An 18849-nucleotide genomic window follows, 5' to 3' on the forward strand; every position below is an offset into this window, starting at 1 on the left:
AGTCGTCGTGCTCAATGAGAACAGAGTGCCACTTAGACACAGGAAATGTAGTGTGTGCAACCAGGTTGCAGGACACAACAAGCTGACCTGTCCAACACTCTTGGAAAGAAACGATGCCGAGGAGGTCAAGCAACCCAAATTTCAAAAACAGCAGCCCAAAGTTATAGAACAAAAGAAGAGACCACACCCACAGAAAGCAAGCACCAGACTTCGTAGCATATGCAAGGAGTATGAACCACATAATGCAAGAACATGCCCAAAGCGCGGAGATGCTGAAAAGACAAGCAAAAAGCCAGAGAAGAAACAGAAAGCAAAACCTAGAGCCAGCAACAAGATAGTGGTGGAAGATGAAGAGGAAGAGGAAGATGAAGACACCATCGAAGAAGAGGAAGACGAAAAGGAAGAAGAAGATGAAGAGGAAGAGGACGATGAAGAGCAAGAGGAAGAGGACGATGAAGAGGAAGATGTACATGTCAAGAAAAAACCACTACCACCAAAGCCTAGGAGGAGCGCAAGGCTCATGAACAGTTAGACTAGGTCAATTAAACATAGAAAACTTATGTCATGTCAATGTGCATAATGTTATTCCACTTTTGAAACAGTATTTTAGGAGAAGCTTACTTGAACTTCTATTGTTGAAGTTTCACAGAAATTGCATTAGAAGTTCAGGTAAGCTTACTGCAGAAGTCCTGGTATAGTATGAGAGGAGGTGCTTGTGATGTATTGCATGAAAGAGCAAGCAGTAATAAAATGAAAAATATACACTGTGAAGTTCAAGTAATATTACTTCAGAAGTCCTTGTATATTATGAGAGGAAGTGCTGTGCTGGTGATGTATTACATGCAAAGTGCAAGCAAGAACAAAAAATGAAAAATACAGACTATGAAGTTCAACTAAGATTACAGTGGAAGTTCTGGTATATTATAGCAGGAGGTGCTGGTGTTGTATTCCATAAAAGAACAACCAGCAAATAATCATACAGTTTTGAAGTTCAGGTCAGCTTATAGAAGAAGTTCTGGTATATAAAATCGACGTAGGAAAAAATATGTTTAAAAAAAATAAAGTTTTGCCGTATGAACTAAGGTTAGCAAGCCTAAGACAACGCTTAGATGTGAAGTTCTGTTTGGATACGTGCAGAAGTTCATGTACAATGCCGACAAAAGATAAAGAAACGTCAAGGAGTGTGTGAGAATATTTTTGCGCAAAGTTATATTGAAATCCATTCGCACTTGAAAAAACACAAAAAAATAAATATAGATTCTATGCAAAAGGCTACATATTGGTTGGGTTAAAAAATACCAATACATTACACAACACAGAATATCCTCTCCATATGAAACCAGCAGCCCAACCACATTCTCAAAGCAGAAGTTCAAGTCTACGATCATATGTTGGGGCCTAAAAATAAACAACACAAAAAAACAAGCAGTTCAACCATAACCGAGGGAGAAGTTCAGGTACATCTGTTGGGGCAAAAACATGCAACACATGGATACTGAAAACGATGCAGTACATTGAAATTCACAAAGCCAAATCATTCTTCACATCAAATATATTTGTCCACAATATCATAAGTAAATAGTGCTGCACCTATAGATACACAAGTCACTAAAACATTCTTACAACAGAATCTTTACGGAATTGTTCCAATTATTATCAAACCTAAAAATCTGCACGAAATCAAATCTACAATGAAATTAATGCTTCGAATTCACGGGCCAAAGGACTGGATCTCTTTAGGGAGCTCTGAACGAATGACTTCATTCTTCTCGCTAAACATCAGAGTGTGCATGAACTCAGCCTTCCAGTCATCTGCAGCATCCTGCAAACAAAGAAAATGAAACGATGGTTTAGTAATGGATAACTAAAACCACAGCAGGAGCGTCTCAGCAAAAACACACGAGAAAAGTGAAAGGATGATGAGACAAGAACAAGGACAAAACATACTTCCACATCACCAAAATCTTCAACAATCTCATCGCCATCATATGAAGAGCAGAACTTCACGGCAAAGAAACCACAATCATTATTCTTCTGCTTTGGAACATCGATAAAAGTCGGCCTCTTTGCAATAGTCACCCAGTTAGGTTGCTTGCTCGCTTTGTACGCAGCCTTGCCGTACACCTCCTCGAGCAACCCAACAAATCTCTTGATCTGCCAGAAATAACAAAATAAGATGAAGTCAAAAACATGTTAACCAAAATAGTTAAGTTCAGGTACATAAAAAGCGACACTTGCATAAGATCCAGCTAAACAAATAGCAGAAGTTCAACTTCCAAATGATAGTCAGTTCAAGAAGTATTACCAAAACAGAGACAGCAACATATTTTGTCAACATAAGGCATAATAAACTTCGTGTCAAACAAGAGAATGTGAAAGGAGGTTCAGACTAAGAAACACTCACGATATTTTGATAGTCCCCGTGGAAACTTGTTCGCGACGTTTCCATATTAGCGTAAGGAAGTGAATCAAGGATGTCAATGCTCCCATGATATCTATTCACCACATACACACTGTAGTGCGCCATTGTGCCAATTGGCTTGAATAGTATCAAGAAAACCTGCCAAGAATGAAAGGACGGGTGAACACAAACTATAAACCATATGTACTAAAGAACCGACATGAACAAAAACTTCTTGACAAACTCAGCAAAAGGATGCACATGAAATTAAAAAAAGCAAGAGTTATGAAAACCTAGCCGGCTTTGCATTAAGAAGGTCTTCTTCCTTGCAAACAAACATTGGGAGGAGACCAGCATATTTTTTTGCATCAAACTTTGGAACTGTTGCAGCAAAGAAATCATACTCCAGGCACTACTGTGCATTCAGAAAAACACAATTAAAACACCTCCCAAATGCCACTACAACAAAACTAAGGCAAAAAAGGGAGATAGGGGTGCAAAGAACTAAAACCTGTATGAAGTAGGGACTAAGTACAACCCTGCCAGCACTAGTGAATATCTCAGAGGTCTCCGGCTTATCCTCCCACAAATTTATGAGATAATCCATTATGTCTCCTTCCATCTATTGCCCTTCATCGAAAAGAGTATAAAGGACGCGTCATGTGAGGTCAATCACATTCGCAGGGATGCTAAACATCCAGTAGCTTGTCTTGCAGAATACAAAAGGATGGTAAAAAATATATTAGAAGTTCAGATACAACAACAAACAGAAGTTCAGATACTATAACTCGAAAAGGCAAGAGGAGACATAAAACAGAAGTTCAGATACTACAAACTACGGCAATTCCGACAATATAACAATAGAAGTTCAGACACTATAACTCCAAGGCAAGGGAGAAAATAAACAGAAGTCCACATACTACAACAACAGAAGTTCAGACACAGATGGCAGCAACAAAGTTAAGGAGAATAAAATTTACTCTGAATACTTTTCCAGACCCTCTTCACTAAGCACATACCAATTTCAACTTCTGGGCCTCGGATAGATGAGGGTAACTGTATTTTTTTAGGGGAGCGACAGGAGAATGCCACTTCAAAGGCAATCTTGATGCTCACTTGGAGGAAGTAATGTTGCCAGACTAAACTGCCAGTTTCCTCCTAGTGATGACAACATTCTTCCCACCTCTCCCAGCAACAGTAGCGGCAACAGATTTACCATTCTTCGGGTAAGCAATCTTCTCAAAATCATCATCGGACGAAATCACTTCCGCTTCGGCTGCTTCGACTGCACCAACCTTCCTGGAGCAAGGAGTTTTTGGACCACCACGAATACCACCAACCTGCTTCCCCAACTTGGAAGGAATAAGGGTTCAAGGTCTATCATCTTCTATCGGAGCTGTACTCATCGATTCCTCCCTAGGCTGGTATTCCTGTGACCCAAGGAATGAGTAGTGGTAATCGGTCAAGTCTAACAGATCCACTGTCAAAAGAAAAGGAAGAGAAAACATCACCATTAAATATAACTGAAGTTCAGGAACAGCGCAATGTACAGTCCAACTAATAAAGATGACATGGTTACTACTCAAGCTGACCTAAAAAAATTACTTGCATTAAAAAACTAAATGAAGTTTCGGCACAACCAAAAGGCACAGTTCAAGATAAACCAATGAACTGGAAAACATTCAACTACAGCTAACAAAACCATAGAAAGGCATCATCTCTGAAGTTCAAGTAGAAAGAAATGCTCATGTCCAAGTAAGCAATGGAAGGAACGAAATTACTGAAACGAAACACACAAGCAAAATAAAAAAGATAGAAATGAAGTTCATGTACAAGAAAATGCTCCTCTCCATCTGAAACCAGTAGCCCAGCCAGATCTCAAGCAGAAGCCCAAGTTCAAACAAAATATGAAGTTCAGGTAGAATAAAAGATGCAGTGCAGGTAAGCAGTCCAAGTTCCAATACTTACATGTGTAGTAGCCAAACAGAGCTTGGAAGTCTGTCTCAAACAGGTTAGAAGAAGCGATTGAGTACAACCACGTCTTCCTGATATCCGCGATATTTTCATGGGAATAATTTGCAAGAACCCCATCATGATACGAATTAACATTCGTAAGCATGAAGCATCCGCAGTCGATACTGCCATCAAACACAGTAAAAAGAATAGTGTTAGAACAGAAAAAGAAAGCCAATGAATAAAACACGTCGCAACTTAAGTACAACTACAGATAAACATAAGTGATAAAGAGAGAAGTGGAACTCATACTTGTTTTGCTGCTGGGGCACATCAATCCAATCCAGAGGGAAATGGTCGATGGTAAGAGGATTGAAGGGTGTCTCCCTGTCGTTGCTGGCATCGCTCCAAAGCTTCTTGATGTTATCGGTCATCCGCCGAAACAGGCGTACCACACATTCATCGTCTGGTCCATAATAGGAGTCGAGAAGCTGGAACCTTATTTGTTTATGTCAAGAAATATCGAAACCCAATGACCAACACCACCCATGGAAGCAGGAATCTCAGGTGTGTCAAAAGTGGGGAAAACAACCTGAAGCAACATAAACACACGAATCATTAAAAACTGAGAATTAATATCAAACGGTACAAAGAAAAATAAAACAAATATTAACACAGTGAATCACAGTGCAAAACTAATACAGAGGCAAAGAACAAGATATTGCATACCGAATCATGTGCATCCATGCTATCTGGACCACTCGCCAAGAAGTACTTCCTCACACGGGAATCAAATTGACCTATAAAAATCTTGTCCTAAAATAATGCAGACAACACCAACATATGAAAAATACATAAATGAGACAAACAAGTTTTAACTAAAATGGTAAGGAACAAAACAGAAAAGAAATCACTATATGGTTGAGTTACACAAACCCAATACGGCAGGATGAGTTTATCTGATCCCTGGTACTTCGCACGTGGATAGTAGAGTGCAACCTCAGCCACATTAGATCAAAGCATTCCGCGAGGAGCAAAAGATATTGCGACATCCTCAACAGAATCTTCACACTCATTGTTTTGGAACATAATCATTGATCTAAAACAAAAGCAATAGAAAGTAAAACAAGTTCAGCATCAGGAACTCAGGAAGTTCATAACACATGTTAGCACAGAAGTTCAGCTATATCACAACAGGCAGTATAGTACAAAAGAGGCCAGAAGTTCAGCACCAGAGAAGTAAAATAAGAAGTTTAGGTACATATAGTAAAGAAGTTCAGGTATGAAACCACATGCAGTTCATAGGGGGTACATGGATGATGTAAATATTGACCAGCTGCACTCACCTCTTGGAACGATTATTCTTAAGCCTAGTTACACTATAATAAAAGTCATCAACCTTCTTTCGGATGACAGGAAGGTCGCTATCTGCTCACCAAAAGAAATAGAAATTAAGAGCAACACTCAAGCACATAGATTCACGATAGTTTCAATTAAGAGCAACATTCAAGCACAACATTCAAAACACAAGCACATCTCAGCTCCTACATCAGAAAAGATAAAACCACAGGATCATAGACATCACAACCCATGCATTACAAACCTTCACCCACATAGAATACAGGTTCACTTAACATTCTTTACAACCACACGACAAACAACAAAACTAGAAGTTCAACTTAGACCACACAGGAAGTTCACAAGGGATATCATGGACTAAACCAAACAACAAAAGGGAGAGGGATGGGGAAAGAAGAGAGATGCATGCTCCTATCTTCATGGATCCTTGCCTAGACCAGTGGCAGCACTGGATTGATCAACCCCCTCTCCATAGCTATCACTTTCAGTCTCTTAGTTGTCATCTCTAGTAGACGTAGCAGCGTCGTCGGGAAGGACAGCAACAGCAGTTGGGGCAGCTGGAGAATCTGAAACAACAAAAACAGTTGGTTGTGTTTGAACATCATCAACAACAACTGATGGCTTTGCTGTAGGAGACTTCTCCGGGCTTGCAGCACTACCACCAGTCTCAACAGCAGGCTCAACAGGATCTTTCTCCAAAATGATGTCTCCAGTTGTCTTGCCCTGCTCAGCATCAGAAAGCTCAGCGCCAATGGACGACTGAGGTTCAGTCAGGTCCACCCCGTCGGAGCAGCCGGTGCTTGAGACGGACTTGTCCGCAACCTTCTCTAGAGGAACACTAACATCATCATTCTACAGCAAAGAACAGAAAGTCATTACAAAGGGCCACATAGCGATAAAATGCACAAACAAGTAAAATAAAAAATGAGACAAATTGACAAGAAAAATGGTACCATATTTTCACTGCCATGAACCTCATCAACTAATACATCACTAACAGGAGCAGGTTCATGCATAGGGGCATCTTCATGCACAGGAGTAGCTTCATGCGTAGGTAAAACATCCTCCTCAACCCTAGCACCATCATCAACAGCCTACAAAAAAATCATGTAGAAAACAAATACCTAATGAGCAGAAGTTCACATTGCATAATCAGAGAAGGCCAGCTATCACAACTGACACATAATGGTCCAAATACAGTAAACATAGCATGTCAGATATCAAACTACTCTAAGATACAAAAGGGAACAAAAAGGGCCAGTCATTGAAGTCATGGAAGTTCAGGTGTTGTAGCACTTGAAGTTCAAGTTCTATAAACAGAGAAGGTCAACTAGGAACACTAGTGCTAAAAAGAAACAGTTTACGACACATGAAACCAATAACGGTCGCCTATGACTACAAACAGTAATAACTGAAAGCTAACATTAAACATTAGTGCAAAGAAATATCAAAAGCCAACATAAACAAACCTCTTTGGTATGCTCCACATGGCCTCCTTCACGACCCAAACGAACAGAATCCTGCCTCTGAATCTGTCTCACAACAGCACTTGCCTCATCTTCAAAAGGCTTGCAACGAGCATCCTGCATTTCCTTGAACAGCCCAACACCAGTCCGGAGGTGGGAAGTACTCTGACGAAGCTCTTCAAGAAATCTAGCTTCAATAGATAAGACCGCCTTCAAAGACTCAGCATCAAATCCGTGTCCGGGAGGAAGAATCCCATCAACGCGACTAAGACGCTCAACAGTTGAAGGAACACGAACCAACTCCCCACAAACAGTTTCAAGAAGATCGTTAATCTTAACCAGCGAAACATTGGCACCTTCAAAAAATTCTCTGAAGACACGCCACCTGCAGCACTCACACGGGCAGAAGAACCTCCTGGATCTACAGGGGGGCACCAGTATTAACATCCCGGGATAATTCAAATCTTGGGGAAGTTCCACTCCCTAGGCCGGCGGAACGAGGCATAGTTAGAACAGGACGTTCAATAACCCTAAAGAACACAACCTCAGCTTGTGTCTTCCACTGCATACAAAAACAAAAGTCAACGTGTCAGAAAACAAATGAAGGAACATGGAAACAAAAATATAGAAGACATTACCAGAAGTTCAAGTTAAACTACACAGGAAAGAATGATGCATATAAACACTCACAGGTAGTCTCCCAAACACCCAGTTGGCTGGGTCATCATCACCCTTCTTGACCAAGTCAGCCGCAGCAAGCTCAAGAAGCTTGACCTGATCCATGAAATTGATGCGAGGGGTCCTCAAGTCAATATTAGGCGTCTTGCCAATGATAAGGCAGTCCAGATACATAAGAAGCGGCGCGACGGCACAGCCTGTGACAGCTTTTCCTCTGCTAGTACCTTGCTGATGCCTAACAACAGCACTCCGAATATCATCAACAACCAACTGGTAGTAGTCCATATCTGCCATATCCTCAAACACAAGATTCTCAGCCATTGTTGCCTCCCTGGACACTCGTGTAGACGTTCCAGGGATAACTACCTTCACGAAAACAATCAGGTAAAACACCTGCAGAGCAAGATCATCCTTCGTCTCATCCTTCACAAGTTCCGCGAGGATATTCCGCAGATCCTTTGTCTTGATGTCGTCACTCCTAGCGTACCCAAGCTTGCGCTTCAACCTCATAACAGCATCATCAAACCCATCATTCGAGGGCCGAAGAGGGGTATGACTACCTTGAGGGAATCCAAACAGATGGTGAATAGCATCACTTGTAATACGCAGAACCTTGTTCGCCTCATCCATGTCTAGAATCATGGTTTTAGGGTCGATCCTTGTGTAGATGTTGCCCATCAAAGGACGAGAAATGTTGGAATCAACCTTCAAGTCAAACACACAACCAAAACCAGCCTTGATAACCCTCGTCTTGTGCCTAGCCTATAGCATTTTCTCACACGCCTTGACCTCTCCTAGTGAGCAGCGAACCGTCTTGTTAAAATGTTTCGCCTCACCTCCTCCTTGGCCACCTTCTTCGGGAGCTTTGCCTCCTCTCTTCCTCCTCTCAGGCCGCTCCACAAGCTGATACTGAAAAAATGCAATGACAAGGAAGAAAGGCAGAACAATGAGACACACGAGCTTCACCAAAATTCCACTAATGCCTACATACGCAGTACATTTCAAAAGTCCAACTATGTCTACATAGGCAGTACAACCATGTATGACCAGAAAGTAAAGATGCTTTCAAACTGTTGGAAATTTACAAAAGCAGAAGTTCTACCATGTACACCAAGGCGGTAATCAAACATGTATTTCAGAAGTCAACTATGTCTACATAGGCAGTACAACCATGTATGACCACAAGTTAACATGCTTTCAAAAAATGTTGGAAATTTAAAAAGCAGAAGTTCAACCATGTACACCAAGGTACTAATCAAACATGTATACCAACAAGTTAAGCTAATCTCTTCATGTATATATCCAGAAGTCCAACTATGTACATAAAGGCAGTAATACCATAAAAGCAAAGCAGATCGGCTAATTTATTCGTCTATATGGAGCAGAAGGTCAGCTATGTACGCCAAGGCAGTGCTAAAAACACAAAAACTACAACAATAGCGACAAATGCTCTAAAAACAATAAACATGAGACATTCATACCTGATTAGCCGCATCATCATCATCGTCGTCGTCCTCGTCATCAGCATTGAAATCAGCATCATCCTTGCCCTCTGGATTAACACGAGAACGCTTCTTCTGACCCTTGTTGACCTTTGCAGGTGCAACCTTGCGCTTGACGCCGCATTTCTTCCCATTACCAGATGCACCAGCACCAAGCGGAGAAGGTGTAGGCGCGGCAGTGGCAAGCACACGAGGACTACGGCGTGGCGTACCACCGAGGCCTAGCCCTTCATCTTCAGCAAGTTCTTCAGGCCTTGAAACACGTGGGCTCCTCCGAGGAGTAACTCCACCAACTACATTCTTCCTCGCAGTGGTATTCTTGATTTTCTTCTTAACACGAACAACCGTGCCATCACTGGCACACGGCACGTCTTCCCCAACCATGAGCTGAGCCGCATAAACAGATCCAGGAACATCAGAACCTTTCTCAAGGCGGGCCGCCCTCTTCTTGTCAAAATCTTCTTGCTTCTTCCTCTTATGTTGGTCCTCCACAAGAAGCTGAAGAGGCACATCCTCAGGTTGCGTGACAGGTTCAGTGCCATCAACAGACTGCGACTGCGTCTCTGACATCTGAAGAGAGCACAAAGGATCCGGAACGGAATCATAACCTTTGACTGACGGAGCCCCCTCCTCAACAGCAGCAGGGGTTTCTGATAAACCCAACTCAGATAAAACATCATTGATGGTGTTCACAGCTTCCTCCTCTGTGGACACATCTGCAAAGAACACAAAAAATCAAAGCAAAAAATAAAAAAAAAAGTCAGGAACAAAAACAAAAACAACTGACATGAACAAGCTAAAAAACATGGCTCAAGAATTTAAAATGAAAAGAAAAGGGGTTTCACATACTAGGTGAAGCAAGAGCTGCAGAAGCAAGATCCTTGAGGCTTGAAAAATTCTCAAGGCTCGAAGCAACCTCAGCAATCACAGTCAAAGGGATTATGGGTGATTTAGCCGCATCAGATATTGGAGCATCAGTATTAACTTCTGAAGCTCCATCTTGATCACATGCATTTTTCAGAACTATTCAACTCATCACCAACTAAAAAAATGCAAGTAAAAAGGCAACTGAGTTCTAATACGCAATCCTACACCAATGGGACTTCTACTCTTACAACAATGTCCAACACCCAGAAGTTCAACAATACCTAACAAAGCCGTAAACACAACAAACAAACTAAAATTTACATACTAAATATAAAAATAATCTACACCAGAGGGGCTACTACATATAACATGAATGTCTAGAAGTTCAATAATATATAACAAAGCAGTAAAACAAAATGTGCATAACAGAAGTTCAACAAAATTTCATTATAAACAAACAATAATTAAAACCAGAAGTTCAACTATGTGAACCAAGCAAGTAGCACATAAAAAAGATGTAGCATGACCACAAATAGTATTTCACAGGCAAATTTAAATATCAATACCATGGAAATGATAACAAAAAAACAAAGATATACACTATAAATATGAAACATTTGGGTCCAACAACACTTGGTGACATAGTTCACCAGCAATTCAACAAATAAAAATTAAGCAACACTTCACTAACTAAAACTAAGGGTAAAATGCAAACACATGACCATTGTTAGAAGTTCGCACTTTTAAGAAAGGGCAGTCCAACAAGACAACTAAGTGAAGATATGGGCAGACATATATAAGAAAAAAATGCTCTTTAAAATACAAGATCCAACCACAATAAAATACATGGAGAAGGTTTTGAAGCCATGACAACACACCACCTTGTTGAATGGATCTCCAAACCCTAGAACAACCTACTAAAAACAGGGGATAGATTGCATATAGTTAGCAGATAGAAAAATCATACAACAAATACAAAAAACAACTAAATGAAACCCTAGGATGAAACAACTAGAACATATCAACAACTATGAAAACATGAACAGTAGCACATATAGGCAAGCACAAACAAAAAAAGAATCCAAAAACTAACTAGCATGTGACAGACACAATCTAGACTTCGAAATCAATAATACTAAGACAATTAGATACATCAGATTCAGAATCAACCATCACACCACACCCTATCTTACATGCATCTGAATGCTGAAATCACCAAAGGGGAAATGAAATCAACTCAACTCTGAAGGGAGAAATAGCACGCACAAGCATCTCATAGACAAATCTGACCACGGGGGAATGGAATCCACCCACCACACGCACAAGAACCCTACCTAATCTCCCACCAAACCATCAGAAGAAGGGGATAGGACGCGGACGCGAGAGCACATAGGAGGCGGACTCGGCAGATCTGGCGAAACTAAAAGCAAGCATTAGGGGGGAGCATTTGTACCTCTCGAAACAACCCCTGCACGCATGAATTCGCGGTGGCTCTTCCACTCCCCACGACGCCACGCGCACCTTGCAACCGCGCAGGCAGCTACCGCCCTTGCTTCAGAGAAGAAGAGAGCGGGCTGGGCGAGGGAGAGTGGGGTGTGGGGGAGAAATAGGAGCGGGGGCATGCGCCGGTTACTCCAGCACGAGGGCAGGGGACAGGGGCAGAGAAATCAGGGGGGGTTGGAGGCGATGAAGGCAGCGGAGCGACGGAGAGGGGGGAGAGAGCGAGCGACAGGGGGAGAGGGGTTTTCTGACAGGTGGTGGCGAGCGAGATGCTTAGTTAATGCCTCTCTGTCGTGGGAATTGCAGCGCGGGTGAACTTACAGTTTTACCCCCAACAGCTAAAATAGTAAATACACGTATAGATAAATGAATGCACCATTTGAATGCATCTATTATAAATGAGATAAGATCACACAACAGCACTACTGATATCCTTAAAAACCAAAAATTGATGGCAAATACACTACCAAGGGAAGAAAAATACATACACAAAATATGCACCTAAAAAACAAGAGAAAGAAGTTCAAAAAATAAAGAACATAAGTTCAAGTACTCTAATAAAATAAGTAAAGGCATATGAATAAATAAACCATAAGAAACAAAAAGAAGAAGTTCAAGTACAAAAACAGATGAAGTTCATATCTAACTAAAACACACACCCTAAACCCTAAAAACCCTAAGATAGATAGTGGGGTCATGGATGTGACGGGCTCACCTCCGCATGCGACGACGCGGCACGTCACGTCGTCGCCTGCTCCGACTCGTTCCTGTCTCGGCCTCGCAGGGGGGAGGGGGGAGGGACCCCCCTCCCCCTTGCTCGGCCTTGTGCTACCGCATTGCTGCACGCTAGATTTTGATAGGACGCAATGCGGTTATTCTGTTTCCACCCTCACCACACGCACCCCAGAGCCACACCCCTAAGATAGATAGTGGGGGCACGGACGTGACGGACTCGCCTCCGCATGAGACGACGCGGCACGCCGTGTCGTCGCCTGCTCCGGCTCGTTCCTGTCTCGGCCTCGCAGGGGGAGGGGAGGGGGGTCCCGACCCCCCTCCCCCCTGCTCGGCCTCGCGCTACCGCATTTGTCAATACGCGCAATGCCGATTTCAATCTCTACAAATATTTAAATCAAAAAATAACAAACAAAATTATAAATAAGAAGTACAAGTAGTGAAGATATAGAAGTTCGACGTTTTGTAAAACCTCAAATTAACATGTTAAAAATGATTGTCACACAGAAGTTCAGGATAGTTATTCAGTGAAGACCAACAACTATTATAAGTACAAAAACATACTAGAAAAAAATAAAAAAATACGCATATCCGTCGGCCAATTCCATGGCTGCTCATGGGACTAAGTCAAAAAAAATCCAAACCAATGCAAAGAATGAAAAAAAACATAAAAAAGAAAGAAATACAGAGGACTTGCTGCATTACTTTGCAAAGAAGGAAAAAGCTGGAGTTCACGTATGAACAACATAGAAGTCCAGCTTCTACAACGACCCTTAGATGATCTGGAAAAAAGTGCATGTATACTTGGGCTAATCCTATGATTGCTCACGAGGTAAATGTATAAAAAGAACATCTGAAGAATTAAAATCACAAAGAAAACCAAACAAAGAAAATATAGAGCACCATGCACCTTCGCCTTGCAAATGTGGAATGCAATCTGGAAAACCAAAAGTTCAACCATTAATAAAAACAATGCCAGAATGAAAAATGACAGAAAAAAGGAAAGAAATACAAAGGACTTGCTGCATTACCTTGCAACGAAAGAAAAGAAGAAGTTCAGGTATGACAACGCAGAAGTCCAGCACAGAAACCCGGCTAGACCCACAGGATCGACCTGATCCTCCCCCGATCCCGAGCCGCCCCAGCCCCGACAGGATCCAACGAAGCAAAAGCAGAAGTTCAGGTATGACAAAGCAAAAGTCCAGCTTGTACAACCACCATTAGATGATCTAAAGATAATGAACAAACGAATTCATCCGAAGCATAAAATCATCTGCACAAGATTACAACACGCCCGCCCCCCCCTTTGGAAATGATCTGACAACTCCCTTTCGACAACTAAAATGACTAGAGGGCAAATTTCAAAACCGCAAAAATAACCTATCCAAAGACCCGCGGGAGTGCCAACATCAAATCTCTAGAAATCAAACCGTAAGGACCCTCCCGATTAAAATTTATGGCTTAGTAAGCCTTGAATTTCACTAAAGTATGCAAATCAGCCAGCAAACTTTAAGGAAAAACGAGAAATCAACAGAAGCGCAGGCTGCATCTCGGGTGGATGAAGAACACGGGCAATTTCAAATTTGTTTGAAATAACAAGAATTTGTGCTCCAATCTTGTACCAAAATCTAATCCCCATCATGCCAGAGCTTCGACCACATCCACAACATGCATTAAACTTGTAACAGACACAAGTTCATCACGACCCTGAGAGCAAATCCGCCAACGTGCTAGATTCCGAATCAAAACAAGCATTTAGATTCTAAAAAACGTGTCCACATTACACTTACATTATAAACAACACGAATGATCAGAAAAACTCGCGGTAGAAGGCACAGTTGCGAAGATAGCACGAAGGTCGGGTTTGTACAAAGGAAAGTTCAGGCGCGTTATTCAGACAGTTCAGGTTGTGATCAGAATATTATTGTAATCCCGTGATCAGAATAGTGTTTATATATAATATTCTGTTACCCTCGATCGAAAAGAAGAACGACGCAGCCCAGCCCAACTCCCCGAGCACATCGTCCCCTACCCGACTACCTTCCATCGCCGCCGCCCCCGCCTTCTACGTAGCTCCCGCCGGAACCTCGCCCCTCACCTTCTCCGCGACTCCCGTCGGTGCCTCGCCCCCACCTTCTCCGCGGCTCCCACCGGCACCTCGCCCCCACCTTCTCCTCGGCTCCCGCCAGCACCTCACCCCCACTTCCTCCCCGGCTCCCGCCGTCGCCTCGCCCCCACCTCCTCGGCGGCTCCCGCCGGCACCTCGCCCCCCACTCGACGGCTGCCTCCCTTCCGCCAACCGGCCACCTCCCGCTTCCAGTCAGTTTGGCATCGTCCCTCTGCCTCCTTCTGGCTGCCCTCGACGACGCTCCTAGTGGCCACTCCGCTTCGTCCATAGTGGGAGGTCCATCAACGCTGCGTCCAGCGGTCCAACCCCGCCACCCGAGGCCGTTCACCGTGCAGTGCCCCTTTCCAAGCCATCACGAGGTACACCCTGCTCAACATTTCTCCTCTCCAGCTTCGACTGTAAAGCTCTCCATGCCTCCGTTTGAACTGCCATTTTATTTTGAATTGAACTACGAGTCCTCTTGATTCAGGGAAGAAAGGCATAACCTCTCTCGTAGGCCGTCATAGATGGATCGGCGAGATTTGTCCGGCTCAGTGTCAGTGATGATAAACAAGTCATTAGGCGAGCACATTCGTTGGATACTGAATTAGATGTGGGGTTCTAGGACCTGCATAGGTTGTTACTGAATACTAGTACTCGTGAGTTACAACATATGGTGGCTGGATTAGATCAACGCAGCAGCATGAAGAGATCAGATTGCCACTTACACCGATCGCCATCAGTTCTGTGACTCTAGCAACGAAGCAGCAATATGATTGCTAGGACTATGCTCTCTCTTTCTCCTGAGCTCCTCCATGCGCGTCCGCCTCCTGAGCTCCACCATGCGCGGCTGGGCCTGTTCCGCCGTCCGAGCGACCACCGTGTCTGCCTCCCAAGTTCCGCTATCAGGTCACAGCCTCTTCCGCTGTCAGGTCGCTGTCTCTTCCTTCTGCAGGTCACCGCGCTCCTGCTGCTGCAGGCCGTGCCTCATCCCCCCATTCCCGCGTGGTCGCCAACAAGGTATCCTCCTATGACGGTGGTCGCCGCCCTAGAACTCTCTCTGGTTCATTTTGATCTACTTTTGCACATTTGTTCTTCATCTCATGAATTTTTTTATGTAGCAGATCTCTGAATTTTGCACCAATTGTTGATCCTGAAGCATCCATGCTCGAGTTCTGATTTTTGTGTGTTAGGTGTGTGTACAGTGTGTTGGGCGTGTGTTCTATTTTATGTCCTAAGCTAAAAAACGACTACAATAGTTGTGACATGAAAAAGGTTCATGTATACCTACCGAGGTGGTTCAAAAATTAAAACTTGGAAAGTAAAAAAACAACAACATAGGAAATCAGTTATGTTGATGTTCTGCGACAGTTTTGATTCAGAGAAGCCAAAAAAGGTTTCTTTATGTTGCAAATTTTAATATATCGAAATAGTTCAAACACTAAGTTTTGGACCACCGAGTTCATGTTTTAAAAGTTTGTGTAAATTCCCGTCGAGTAGGTGTGCGTATTGAGCGGGTACTGAACTTGTGCCGCTGCTGTTTTTCGACTGGCCAGGAAGCACATCATTATAGAAGGCAGAATCCATAACCTATATAATTCATGATTGTTCTGACTTGCTTCTCTATAGCGATCAAATCCCGGCACACCTGGTAGTTCAAACATACACCGGCTGGCAGGTGACCAACTGCCCCACCTCTACAAGCTCGTCGGGGATGACTTGGCAGTAGCTGGGATTCCCTACAACAGCCAAATTCCGGCACTCCCGGCCACCGCTCGTGATCCCTGCTGGCACCGTCAGTCCACAGGAGTAGGGGTGGCGTGCCCGTCAACAAACAAGAACAGAAGGTATGTGCTTGGAAACTTAAAATTCTGTACACATTTGGGAAACAAAAGTTGTAGCTTCTTTCAATTTTCAAACCGAAAAAGATATCCAGTTCAACTTGTTCTAGCAAACCATATGTGAGACCTTGGCAGCATGTCTACACACATATGTGGTGCAGAAAAAAGTCCGACGTAGTCAAACTCCTATCCCTAATTGATTAGATAGTTTGCTGTCGACATCCTCATGTAAGTACGCCTCCTCTTCTAATCCTCACACTGCTTACTTAGTACTACTTCTGATCATGCCTTGTACAAAAGAAAATATACGCTAGGTGTAAAAGTTTACTATGAATTTTATGATCAGTTCATAAACAATCACAGAAAAAGATCCATGTGTGTTATTGAAACCGTTTGATTTATCGGTTTATGTTATGTGACAATTGATGCATGGGATGTTGTGGCAGTTCAACAAAAAAAGGTTTACAAAACAGTTTGGACTCTGAGAGCTAAAATGTTCAAAGGAAAAAATCAGTGTTATACATACCCAGGACTAGAACTCTTGGATGATTACATTAGATGATTTAATTAATTACCTATGTTTTCCAACCTCAGGTGCAACCTCGCCAGTAGCATGTTGGCGGTTCCTTTGTTTTGTCTTGTTGCTGCTCCAAGCTGCAACACCTCATGCCGTCATCATCTCTACAGGGCCACCGCTCCTCCAACCTGTCCTCTGTCGCAGCCCCACCACTCATTGCCGATGCACTCCAACCCGAGCACCTCCATGATGGAGGTCGTCTTGCAGCCCAGTGACGAGCTAACTCATCTTCCTTGTGCGTCCTTCGCCCATTGTGTGCCCTGCTGCCCTTGACCTCCTTCCTCACAGGCATGCTACCCCAACTTTTATTTTGATTTACAGTTAAACTTGTGTGTTCTTTTTAGTGCATTATACTTTAAAATGTGCAGAATCCTAAGGCAAAATGATACATTTTAGTTTGCTTTGCTGCAAGGACATTGCTGAAACTTAACTTCTGTCTAAAACTATGACCAACCATTTAAAAAACGGATGTTACTTTACTTTGCATGGATCCTGAATCACATTTCACTAAAAATGTAATAGTGAAATTACACCGAATAACTAAATTAAATTGCAGTGCCAAAAACACCAACAGTCCAAGCAGGGTCAGTGATGTGATCCTGAATCACATTTCACTAAAAATGTAATAGTGAAATTACACCGAATAACTAAATTAAATTGCAGTGCCAAAAACACCAACAGTCCAAGCAGGGTCAGTGATGTGATGAAATATTATTATGTAAACTTCCCTCTCCTGCTGCATATAAACAAATTAAAAGTTTCCAAGTGGTCGTAATCACTGCTTACATGATGTTGGAAGGCAGGAAAGAAAAACCGCTCTTAGACTTGACCTATAGTTCACTATGCAAAAGAAATATATGTGTCCACAGGGGTCTCAGTACAGTTTCTTCGTTCAATTCAATTTCTATTTTTTGTTCAATTGAGTTTTGAATTTTAGTTCATTTTAATTCTTATTTTTAGTGCAGTCCATTTTCTTGTCTTGTGTTTCCTTATGTGGTTTTCCCCTTCAATTACAGAGAAAAGTGTAACTACGTATATTACAACGTTTCAGCTACAAAAGATACATCAGTTCAATGAGAAAAGAACATCAGCTCGAAAAATATAGAAAGGAGGTTGTGAGCCCAAATAACTGATTTTTTTGTTGTGTTCAATTTTTCAGCTGAAAAAATAGAAGAATTTCTCTCATCCTTCTTCTGAGGAAGATTGGGATGGGAGTCTACGGGGCAGGCAAAGTGTGTTGTTGCTTCTACAATTTCAAACATGAATTTGAGAAAAGTTATTCCTCGGATAAGTTTGAAAAATGTCATTTTGTGAAGTTGAGCTATTGAGCCATGAACTACTAAATGGTGGACTTGCATTTTGTTTCTTCAGTACATACATGAGTTGAATGTATAATTCATGGAACATATGTCAAATCTTCCAAGTAGTAACACATATTTATTTTCTTCCAAGTAGCAAATATTTCCGTGGATCAGGACAACTTCTGTACGTGGATCAGGACAACTTCTGTACGACCTTTTGTTCACAAATCTTGCAGTATTGTTTCTACATGAATCTTTTTAATACTTTTTAAAGCAAGTGTGGTCCATTTGTAAAAGCAATCATTTTTAGTACTTTTTAAAGCAAGCGTTTTTGGTGGCCAAGTGTTATTGATTTGTGAGAGCTAAACAGATTTCCTATTCAAGTGGAAGCTCCCAATATATGATGGATGTGGGAGTTACTTTTATATTCATTGTTCAGTGCTTCTCTTTGTGTAATATTTTATGTTTTTAAGTGCTTGTTGAAAATTTATGTTCCTAGTAGTTCATGTATTATTGCGTGAGGAGTTCATGTGTTACTGCCAGTAAGTAAACTATTAATGACTCT

General features: G+C 42.3%; 2 protein-coding genes across 2 annotated transcripts; one reads left to right on the forward strand and one right to left on the reverse strand.

The window, feature by feature from the left end:
• Positions 1-1711: 1711 nt before the first annotated feature.
• Positions 1712-4958, reverse strand: LOC147959547 (uncharacterized). The gene is made up of 4 exons (XM_087535771.1): positions 4947-4958; positions 2405-2560; positions 1948-2154; positions 1712-1822 (listed from the first exon to the last, which is right to left on the reverse strand). The coding sequence occupies exons 1-4, from the start codon at positions 4956-4958 to the stop codon at positions 1712-1714; spliced, it is 486 nt and encodes a 161-aa protein (XP_087391897.1).
• An 8562-nt stretch (positions 4959-13520) lies between these two features.
• On the forward strand, positions 13521-18531 carry LOC125518896 (uncharacterized). The gene is made up of 6 exons (XM_048683789.2): positions 13521-13641; positions 14273-14364; positions 14532-14945; positions 16195-16412; positions 17001-17271; positions 18143-18531. The coding sequence occupies exons 1-5, from the start codon at positions 13521-13523 to the stop codon at positions 17254-17256; spliced, it is 1101 nt and encodes a 366-aa protein (XP_048539746.1). The 3' UTR covers positions 17257-17271; positions 18143-18531.
• Positions 18532-18849: the final 318 nt, after the last annotated feature.

This window comes from Triticum urartu, chromosome 7A, assembly GCF_056163025.1.
Source record: "Triticum urartu cultivar PI428250 chromosome 7A, HENAU_Tu73, whole genome shotgun sequence".
Lineage (NCBI taxonomy): Eukaryota > Viridiplantae > Streptophyta > Magnoliopsida > Poales > Poaceae > Triticum > Triticum urartu.